At 40.8% G+C, this 11,094-nt stretch overlaps 1 protein-coding gene and 1 long non-coding RNA gene across 2 annotated transcripts; both read left to right on the top strand.

Moving 5' to 3' along the window:
- The first annotated feature begins 1,305 nt into the window (after positions 1-1,305).
- On the top strand, positions 1,306-4,291 carry LOC136539221 (uncharacterized). The gene is made up of 3 exons (XR_010779610.1): positions 1,306-1,585; positions 1,768-1,857; positions 3,873-4,291. It is a non-coding gene; the product is annotated as an uncharacterized lncRNA (long non-coding RNA).
- A 2,005-nt stretch (positions 4,292-6,296) lies between these two features.
- LOC136536795 (uncharacterized) lies at positions 6,297-8,379 on the top strand. The gene is made up of 3 exons (XM_066528973.1): positions 6,297-6,452; positions 6,563-8,130; positions 8,211-8,379. The coding sequence occupies exons 2-3, from the start codon at positions 6,620-6,622 to the stop codon at positions 8,377-8,379; spliced, it is 1,680 nt and encodes a 559-aa protein (XP_066385070.1). The 5' UTR covers positions 6,297-6,452; positions 6,563-6,619.
- Positions 8,380-11,094: the final 2,715 nt, after the last annotated feature.

The raw sequence follows: 11,094 nt of genomic DNA, 5'->3' as shown, positions 1-11,094 counted from the left end.
TATTATCCACCCTTTAAAAATATCATAACTTTAAGGTTGTCATTTGTGTATGTTGTAGGATTGGGATGCTTTGCACTAATCCATGAGGGTGTCCATGAGAGTCGAAATTTTTGATGCTATTATGATGTTTAAGCTTACCAATCAGACAGAGACGAACTTGATTGTTAAAATATTTTCAACACTGCTTTCATATACTCTCTCTGTCCTAAAATAGAATTCATTCTCACTTCCAGAGAAGTCAACTTTTTTTAACTTCGACCAATTATATATAAATGAATATTAATATTTATGACACATAATTAGTATCATTACATAGATCATTGAATATATTTTTATAATAAACTTATTTGGAGATATAAATATTGCACGTACTTTTTACAAACCTAGTCAAAGTTGAGAAAGTGTGACCTGCACACATCCCATAACGACTTATATTTTAGGGCAGAGGAAGTATATGCTAATGGGAGTAGTCAACTGGAAGTTATGATGTACACAACAATACTTTCATATTATATGCTAATTGGAGCACTAAGAAACACAGGGGAATGGACCTATATACGAATTGTGGGAATATTTGTTTAGAAAATTACAGAAGGTTCACCAGTCTCACTATGTATAACCTGCACATCTTTTATTTGGCACCACTGATGTTCTCAAGGAGCAACCACTTTTTAATTTCAGGTCCGCATGCTGAAAACACTAAAATTAAGGGCCAACCTCATTGAGTCGTCTTGCTTGATCTTTGTCAATTGTTTCGTTCTATGCATGATTATTGTTTCCTTCCATGCATGTGGCCTCAGGTGATCGATTTATTTTCTTTAAAGCAGGCGGGGATCGTAAGGATGGCAGTTTCTTTTTCAATCGCGCGGGGTATCGCATGGCCGGAAGGAAGGAGTCTTGCTTGATCATTGTCAATTGTTTTTTTTCATGCATGATTATTGTTTTCTTCCATGCATGTGGCCTCAGGTGATCGATTTGTTTCCTTCAAAGCAGACGGAGACCGCAGGGATGTTAGTTTATTTTTCTATCGCGTGGGATATCGTAAGGCCGGAAGGGAGGAGCGACAAAAAAAAAATCGCATTAAAAAATAGTCTTACTTTTAGTTTTTTTTTTTTAAGTGGCAGGAGATATGTATATCACAGAGTCTAACGCGCTACCGGTCGCGCTCGGCGACGAGCGCGTGACATCAGGCCGTGACGGGCCGGCCCAGTAGTACCCCCTTCACCCATCCAAGGTTGCAGCCTTTTCTTACGGCCGAGCGTCTTCTTCCCCCTTTCGATTCGTTTTGGCAGCACAACCTGGGTGTCGAGTCTGCGCGTGGCAAGGCGGAGCAACTGGCACGCGCGGCCAAGTCCGTGTGGCTCTCCGTCGAGCGGTGCCACATCCGCGCCCTTGGTAGCGGCGGCGCACATACCCAGGGCGAGCAGGAGCCTGGCGGCGCACTAATGCCGCAACGGCTGCGGCTCGTCAGCAGTGGGCACCTGGCGTGGCATCGGCTATGCGGCGGCAACGACGGGATCCTCATCTGCGGATGTCTAGGTCGACGAGTCCCCTCGACGTTTGTGCCTTGCCTTCCTGTGCTTGGGTACGCATAACACCTGTCTCTGTGAGATGATGTTCGGGGGTGGAGGAGACGAATTTGTTTTTGGGATTTCTCTTCCCCCTACTACTCTACCTTTTGCTTTCTGAAATTTATGTTTTCGTTTTGTTCCAAGAGAAAACATTATATTAGCGAAAGCTTCCCATCTTACTGTATCTCCCGCTCAGGAAGGCGGCATTGGAGTCCTCCGTAACTTGTCAATGGAGTTTCTGCACACTGCACCACCGCAGCCCCCAATCTCCGAGATTCAAGCCCATGTAAGTACTAGGAGATTCATGCCTAAGTACTGCGAAGTAGAATTTCTTTACCTTGTGTACAAACGGCGGTAGAAGTGGCATGTTCAATCTTTTTTTTGTTTCACTAATTGTACAACTTACGGTTCAATTTCACTGGAACCGAAATTACAGCTCATTATTGTTTCAGTCAAAGTACATGCTTCTGGTTTTCACAGTTCAGTTTTTACGGTTCAATTTCACTAGAACCAAAATTACAGCTCATTGTTTCAGTCAAAGTACATGCTTCTGTCAATTTCAGTTTTAGCTATTTCAGTATATGTTAATTTCTGTTGAATTTTCTAGCTGTCAATTTTAGTATAAATTTTGGTAGCTATGTTGTCAATTTCTATTTTCTATTTCAGTTTTTTGGTAGCTATGTCGTCTATTTCAGTTTTTAGGTTTTGTTTTTTTAGTTTCAGATTTGAGTCACCCCGTTAGGTTCGATTGTCTTTCTAAATCCTGCATTTTAGTTGACTCACCAACAATGTATAAGTTATTACAAAAAGGTAAACATTACAAATAAGTTGACAAAAAAGAATTTGCTCCTGGTTTCCGTTTTTAGTTTTCAGTTTTTTTTAAATTTTTTTAGTTTCATTTTTCAGTCATATTTTTTAATGTTTTTTAGTTTTAATTTTCAGTCTTGTTTTTTTTTTCAGTTTTTTTAGTTTCATTTTTCATTCAAGTTTTTTTTTAATTTTTTTAGTTTCAGATTTCAGTCACCCTTTCAGGTTCGAATGTTTTCATAAATCCTGCGTATTAGTTGTCTCACCTACAATGTATAAGTTGTTATGAAAGGGTACCCATTGCACACATAAGTTGCCACAAAAGAATTTGTCCTCCGTTTCAGTTTTCAGTCTAGTTTTTTTTCAGTTCTTTTTAGTTTCAGTTTTCAGTCATGTTTTTTTAGTTTCGGTTCTCAGTTACACTTTTAGGTTCCAATGTAATTTCAGTTTACATTTTCATTTTGTAATTTCAGTTTTGCAATTTTAGTTGGCCTTTTCATTTAGTAATTCCAGTTATTAATTTTAGCACCCTTTTAGGTTTGAATGCATTCCTAAATCTACATATTAGTTGTATTATAACTTATTTCATTTTTCTTAATTATTTATTTTATTTTCTGGTTATTAATTTCTTTTTTAGTCAATGGTAATTTAAGTTTCTGTTTTTTTTTACTTATTTGTACTATTGAGCCACTTGTGATGAGATCTATGAAATAAGACTATGATTCATGTGTTTCAAAATAGTTTATATGTACCGGCAACTTATGTTATATATGTAAGAGCTTTTTATGTATTAAGCGTGTAGCAACCTATATATTAATCTTCCAACAAATTATATAAACTAGCAAGCTTGCAACAACTTATGTATCAAGCATGTAGCAACTTATTTGTCAATTTTAGTTTTCATTATTTGTTGTCACTTTCAATTCTAGTTAATTGTACTTTCAGTTTTAGTTTTTCTTTCATTGTGTCTACTTTAATTTTCATCGTCTATTTGTCAATTTAATTCTTTTGTCAATTTTAGTTTTGTCTTGGTAATTTTACGTTCAGTGTTGTTTTGTATTTTTTTTTGTTGTCTTTTTTCGTTTTTAGTTTCTATTTATCAATTTTAGTTTTATTTATTGCTTATCAATTTTTTATTTATGTTTCAACCTTTTTTGTTTTTCATCGTGCATACTCTAGTCTTCAGGATCTAAAATTGTCAATTTCAGTTTAATTTTTTGGTTGTCTATGTCAGTTTCGTTATTATGTTTCAGTTTTTTATTTTTCGTTTTGTCTACTTTAATTTTCAGTTTCTGGTTCCTTTTTGTGAATTTCAGTTTTATTTTCTGGTTGTCAATTTCAGTTTCATTTTGCGGTAGCTATTTTGTCAATTTCAGTTTCATTTTGCGGTAGCTATTTTGTCAATTTCAGTTTCATTCTATGGTAGTTATTTTGTCAATTTCAGTTTCATTCTATGGTAGTTATTTTGTCGGTTTTTGCATTCATGTGTTTTAGTGCGGAGAGGAGCGGTCAATCAGCGAGGAGGAGGAGCAAATCAGCGAAGAGGAGCAGATTTGGATCGATGGAGTTGGGGTGGCTGCCGACAGATTCGAGCAGAAAGGAGAAGTAGATTTGAGCTAGTTGTATAATAACTTGGCTCCCTAGTTGACAGTTTATGCAATGCTTATTTTAATAATTTGCATGGTAGTAACTCCTTTGATATTTTTTGCCCCCTCCCAAGCTTGTGCATATTATGTAACAACTTTAGTATTTTTGGAGTAGCAACTTTAGTATTATATGGTAGGAACTCCTTTTAATTATTTTTCCGAGCCTGTGTATACTATGTGACAACTTTAGTATAGTTTCCCTTTCTCAGCTTGGGCATACTATGTAACTATCTTTAGTATTTTTGGAGTAGCAACTTTAGTATTATATGGTAGGAACTCCTTTTAAATATTTTCCTGAGCCAGTATATACTATGTGACAACTTTAATATATTTTTGGAGTAGCAACTTTAGCATTACATGTTAGTTTCTCCTTCTAGAAATCTCTTAGCACGTATTACACATAAATTGCTACTAAAATAAAATTTATCGAAACATATGTAAGTGTGGTCTAGTTTTGTTCGTCTCGTTACGTAGAACACATCGGTGCAGACAGAATTAAAAACCGATACAACATTGAAAAGTTATAGCAATTCAAAGAAAAATATTTTACTTTTTTGGTTTTGCGTCAGCCTAACGTCAGGCTGGTCGGAATTTTACAGCCAGACTGAAGTTGTGCGCGGGGGGCTGGGATAACGCGGTTGTCTGAGAGTTGGGCACGTGGGCTGGGGTCGCGCGATGTCGCCGAGCGCGACCGGTCACGGCTTATCCGTGTCTATTACACTAAAATTTAAAGATATGAACATGATTGTTTTTTATTTTAGGGTCCAACTTTTGACTTTGGGCTATTTATATATCTAGTCACTCTGGTCTCTACAAAATAACAGGCAATCATAATAAATCATCTAAGAAATAGTCAATTTGGCCACCTCCTCGCGTTATTTTAAGGGATAATTGGATTCATGCCATTACAAAAACAACGTTTATGAGACTTACCATTACAATTCGGCTATTTCGAAATTTGCCATTACAATTCTAACTCTACCCAGTGTTGCCAGTTTCTACGTCTGGCCATCGTTTGGGCCACCTGCAGGCTGAATGCACGTACAGGAGACCGTATGGACGGTATTTGACCCGGTCGCAACCCAGCGCGTGGACGCCATCTCCATTCCGTCTCTTTCCCCGGCCCCTTCTCCACTAACCCTAGAGCGGCGAATCGGGAGAGCTGCTGCTTGTGGAGGCGAGGGAGAGCTGCTGGGCGTGGCCCAGCTCTGTCCCTGTGGCGGCGTAGGCGAATCGACGACGACGGAGGAGGACTGGTGGTGGAGGCTTGGTGGTGGAGGCTTGGCGTGGCTTGGCTCAGCCACTGCGGCAATGGTGGCTCGATGAGCTCCATGGCCCTAGGCCCTGGGTGCACCGCGGCGACGATGGAAGGCGGCGACGGCAGGTATGCCTCTGAATCCCTCTCGACCTGACCCAAGATGAGGAGACCTAAGAACGAGTAGATCCACCCCATAACGCAGTAGGTGTGCCACATTTGATATTTTTACCTTTCCATTTGCATGGTGATAGGCTCGATTTCTTCGCGCTAGAGCTGAAAGTGGAAGGTTTCTATACAACAGATGCCTTCGGTAGAAAATCTTACAAAAAGGGTGCAATTATTAAGTGGGATGTGGAGATAGGCTCTTTTACGCTAGAGATGTTGATGACCAGCTTGTGCAATGAAGTGAAATGGGCCTCTAACCAATCTGTGTGCGTGTGGTTTTTTGATAAAAATCTGCGTGAAGATGTCAGACTACTCCATGAGGGGCAGATGGCAGAACTCTTTGCCATGTATAAGCAAGAGATGTGTTGCCAGTTTGTAGTTGGAGTGTTTGACAAAGAGGTGTGTAATGAGCATGAATTTGTTGATTTAGAGGCTCTGTGTATGATTCCACTAGATGATCCTATGATTGGTCAATACCCAGAGCACACTCATGCTAGGAATGAAAACCCCACTGCAGCCAACCAAAGCACAGCGCCCAATGGTGCAAGTACCCAGCCCATAGGAAATGATGCAAAATTTGAGGGTGAAAGGGAGCCAGATATATTTGACAATGAGGAGGAGTATGTTGGCGTTGATGACGAGCACATTTACACTTCAGTCCCATGTACACAGACAAACTTTGCAAACAATGTAGCAGTTGTTGCTGATGATGTTGCTGATGATGTTAATGCCAAAGGAGGAGTCCCTCTAGAGGCACAAGTCAATGATGCAGATCCTCAGGAGATACATGTCGTGCATGATCCAGAAAATCCCAACATAGTGAAGGGGGCCTTATTTCCTGACATAGTTTCATTCAGGAAGGCTGTGAGGCATTATGCTGTGACAAGGGGTTTTGAGTTTAGGGACATCAAGACCGACAAGACAAGATTCATTGCTAAGTGTAAAGCAGAGGGTTGTCCATGGAGGATACATGCTTCCAGAATCTTTGATGGAAAAACAATAGAGGTAAGGGAGTTCATGCTTTGTCTAGTTGTTATTTTACATGCTTTGTCTAGTGATTATTTTAGTCTTCCTGCTGATCATAACTATCCATATGTATTGTTCATGTTTTGCAGATTAAAGTGCTTCCTGCTGGTCATAACTGTCCCACAACCAAGCTGAGGGAAGGGAAGATGGCTTCTCAAGGGTGGTGTGCAGATAGACTGGCCGATTGGCTAAAGAAGAACCCTAACAAAGGTCCCAAAGATGCAAAGGACAAGTTAGAGGGTGATTATGGGATTACTTTGAAATATTCGAAAGCATGGTCTGGCCTGAAGCTGGCCATAGAGCAGATTCATGGTACATATGAGGAATCTTTTCAACTTCTGTTTAATTGGAAAGCTCAAATTGAGATGAGCTCTCCTGGAAGCATTATAGAGATTGAGCTAGAAGGTACAAAGAAGAATCGCTTTAAGAGGATTTTTGTAGCTCTGAAGCCATGTGTAGATGGATTTTTGGATGGCTGTAGACCCTTTGTGGGCATAGATGCCTCGGCCTTGAACGGCCAGTACACCGGACAGTTGGCTTCAGCAACTAGTGTTGATGGCCACAACTGGTTATATCATTTGACCTTTGCTGTTTTTCACTCGGAGACAGAGGACAACTGGAAATGGTTTCTGCAGCAGTTGCGTAGAGCTATAGGCTCACCAGAAGGCCTTGTAATATGTACAGACGCTTGTAAAGGGTTGGAAACTGCAGTGGGCAAGGTATTCCCAGAAGCAGAGAACAGAGAGTGTATGAGGCACTTGTATTCCAACTTCATGAAGCACTATCATGGGGATGTATTCACTGACCACTTATATCCTGCTGCAAGAAGCTACACAGAGGGTCTTTTCAAGTGGCATATGCAGAAGATTTATAAGTTTGCTCCTGATGCTATAGAATACCTGCAAGAATATCATGGCAGGTTGTGGTATAGATGTGGATTTTCAGAGAAAAGTAAATGTGATTATTTAACCAATAATGTGTCTGAGAGTTTCAATGCTCAGATCAAGAATTCAAAAGGCTTGCTGTTGCATGAATTGCTTGATGGAATTAGAGAGTTGATCATGGAGAAGAGGTACATTAGGAGGAAGATAGGGAGAGAGATGCAGGACGGCATCCTTCCAGATGTCATCAAGGAGCTAAATACAATTAGCAAAAACCTTAAAGTTGTCAAAGTTACAAGGAGTGATGAGCACATGGCTGAAGTTACATTGCTTGATAACTACAACAACCAAAAGAGGCATTCAGTGGACCTCCAGAACCACTCATGTGGATGTAGGGAATGGCAGCTCACAGGCAAGCCTTGCAAACATGCCTTGGCATGGATACTATCCAACAGAGGGATCAAAATTGCTGATTTTGTGCATGAGTATTATTCAGTTGCTAGATTCAGGGCTGCATATGCTGCTAGAGTAGAGCCCATACCAGATAGATCACAATGGCCAGTTGTTGATCTTGGCTTCAAAGTTCTTCCACCACTGATGGGCAGAGCTCCAGGTAGACCCAAGGTACAGAGACAGAGAGGATGCCTGGAGACAAAAGCAAGCAAGAAGAAGGTCAAATGCAAAAGGTGTGGCAATTTTGGCCACTTCGCCAAAACTTGCAAGCTGCCAGAGCAAGGACAAGATGGAGAAGCTGCAGCAGGCACACAAAACAAGAGGTTCCTTCTCACCCCCTTCTTGTTTTCAGTTTACTGAAATTATTGCTCGGTGTGCTAACTTGACATTGTGGCTATAACAGGAAGAGGCAAGAAACAGAAGGAGACACAGCTGGACCATCCCAAGTCAAGAAAAAGAAGGCCGCACCAAAGAAAAAGAAGACTCCAGTTAAAAAGAAGCTTGTGAAGGCAACTGCTGCTCCACAACCTAGTGTTGTCCGAAGCCTAAAAGACTTCATTGCCAGGCTATGAACATGTGTGATGGCAATATGTGTGATGAACTTTATTGTTAGCTGTGAACTTTTGATTAAGTTAGCTTTTCACCTTTTGTTTAAGTCAGCTGTGTCTCTGTAATGTAATCTGTGAAGACCTATGAACTGTTGGATTCTGAATTTCTCTTGGCCTGTGCTGCCAACTATGTTGCTGTCAAGTAAGCCTGTGCTCTTTTCTTTGTGTTCTGAACTGTCAAACTTGCAAAGGCAGGTCCTTGCAGATGTTGCACTGCACCAAGCAGATCGGCATGCCAAACTTGCTCCTTTGCCTAAGCCATGAAACATTGGTGGACCAACGAGTAAATAAAGTTACCAGATTTCATAAGATAGTAACATCTTCACCTTTTTAAAATCAAGACAGTAACAAGCACCACATTTTCATAAGATAGTTTCGGCCTCCCATTTTTATATTAGAATAACAGAAAAAGAACATGAAAGTTGGTCATACAAGCTGAACACACTATTAGTTGGTCAACACACTACTTCAAAAGATAATTCCAGTGCTGCTGAAATTGGTCATACAAGCTCAACACACTACCCATTACAGGTTCCTGCATTACATTGTTGCTACAACCATTACACAGTACCTATCATCGCTTCCAAATTAGGGCAGCAAAGACACCAATCAAGACACCAACAGACAATGTTGCTACAACTGAAAAATCAACTACAACCTGCCACTTCCTCTTGCCTTATTCCCCTTCCTGCATTATCTGACTTTGTCGCATCTTCAGGTTCCAAACTTCAGTTGCAACGCTATCCACAATTTGCTTCACTTCGTTGAGTTCATGCCTCAAATCGGCACATCCTTCATCACACAATTGCATCATTGATGTCAGATTGGAATTGGGCACCTGATTCTTTAGGCGTTCCTTGGCTGCCCAAGCCTCGTACTCCGTCTCAGACCAGATGAATGGACATGTAGTAGAATCACCCTGCGTTCAAAAACAGTCCTACGTCATACACAGTGCAACCTTCATGAACAAGCTAATAATACAATGATTTCTCACCTTGATATTTGTTGGGGCACTTGATAAAGTACTGATCTCGAGTTTCCGGCTGCTTGCTCTTGATCCAAACCAAAGGTACCAAGCACCATGGGCAATCTAGGAGGCCAGAACGATGCTCAGTTCTGCTGGCGCTCGCCATCGAGCTCGACACCGTCGCAAGGCCCTTCATCGGACTTCCTCTCAACATCTTGCGTCGAGATGGATGAGGGCTCGACCGTCGAGATCGATGAGGGCATGATCGTCGAGATGGATGAGGGCCGGACCGTCGCAGTCCTCCTCCGCCGTCGTCGATTCGCCTGCGCCGCCGCAGGGACAGAGTTGGACCACGTCCAGCAGCTCTCCCTCGCCTCCACCAGCAGCAGCTCTCCCGATTCGCCGCCGCCGCCTCCAATTCGCTGCTCTAGGGTTAGTGGAGAAGGGGCCGGGGAAGGAGACGGAATGGAGACGGCGTCCACGCGCTGGGTCACGGCCGGGTCAAATACCATCCATACGGTCTCCTGTACGTGCACTCAGCCTGCAGGTGGCCCCAAACGATAGCCAGACATAGAAACTGGCAGCACTGGGGTAGAGTTGAAATTGTAATGGCAAATTTCGAAATAGCTGAATTATAATGGTAAGTCTCAGAAACGTCATTTTTGTAATGGCATGAATCCAATTATCCCTTATTTTAAAGAAGGGTAGGAAGAGAGAGACAGCGAAGAAGGGTAGATTTTTTAGTAAATATAAGGGGAAACTCCGTGCGTTGTTTTGGTCCTCTTGGGCACAACTTTAACAAAAGCTTTACGAGGTGTTGTGAGTTGTTTTTGCCAAATGAGTTTTTTGAAAATAGCTTCACCTATGAAGCTCCTTAAATTATCCTCTCGCATGAAAATAAGGTGAGATGAAACTGAATATAGTAGCTTTTCATAGCTTCACCTCACACTTGTGGACCTTGTGTGGGATTATGTGAGAGAATATTTTAGGATAATCTATATGCAGAGCTATTTTACCAAACGGGTCACAAAAACAGTTTTAGCTTCACCGAGAAAGCTCCTCGTGAAGCTCAAATCCCTAAAAACAACTTCATTAGTGAAGTTGAGTTGTACCAAAGAGAGCCTTAAAACTTAACCTAGGGATTAGTTTGATCTATCCACGTTCAACCAACAGTAACCTAACATCAACAACCCAATGCTACAAACAAATCAGATTATTGCAATCTATAATCCAAACTATATGATCCCAATTCACAATCTAAATAATAACAATCCAAAGCAATCCAAATGAGACTTGAGTCATTAAGATATCTACTCCTCCCTCGGTTCTAAATTATAATTCGCTTTGACTTTATCTTGAGTGCGCACCTTTAATTTTGAATCAAGTTTGTAGAAAAATCCACTAATATCTACAACATCTTGTTCCTATATTTTTTCTAAAAACTTAGTGAAATTATAGAAATTTGACTACAAATAAAGCTAAAGTAAACTATTCAGAGTAGAGTGAGTAGCATTTAACCGGAATTTCAATATATATATTTTTTAGAAAATAATTCCGCTATTCAACTTATATAGTATAGAGAAATGTCTTCCTGCTCTCCAGGAGGAAGAAAAGAACGGTTTTAGGGCTTGTTTGGAACGTAGGAATTTCACAGGAACCACACAGAAATTTCACAGGAAAAACGCAGGAATAGGGAAAAAATCCCGCATTCC

This window comes from Miscanthus floridulus, chromosome 2, assembly GCF_019320115.1.
Source record: "Miscanthus floridulus cultivar M001 chromosome 2, ASM1932011v1, whole genome shotgun sequence".
In the NCBI taxonomy this organism is placed as follows: Eukaryota; Viridiplantae; Streptophyta; class Magnoliopsida; order Poales; family Poaceae; genus Miscanthus; species Miscanthus floridulus.
The sequence above is the reverse complement of the archived record's forward strand: the minus strand, read 5'-3'. Positions and strand labels throughout refer to the sequence as shown.

What these genes read in the sequence shown, in the direction of transcription:
- LOC136536795 (XM_066528973.1), top strand. Translation starts at nt 6,620, where the DNA reads ATGGCTTCTCAAGGGTGGTGTGCAGATAGACTGGCCGATTGGCTAAAG. An exon ending in GCAGGCACACAAAACAAGAG is followed by an intron (nt 8,131 to 8,210) that starts GTTCCTTCTCAC and finishes TGGCTATAACAG; the next exon opens with GAAGAGGCAAGAAACAGAAG.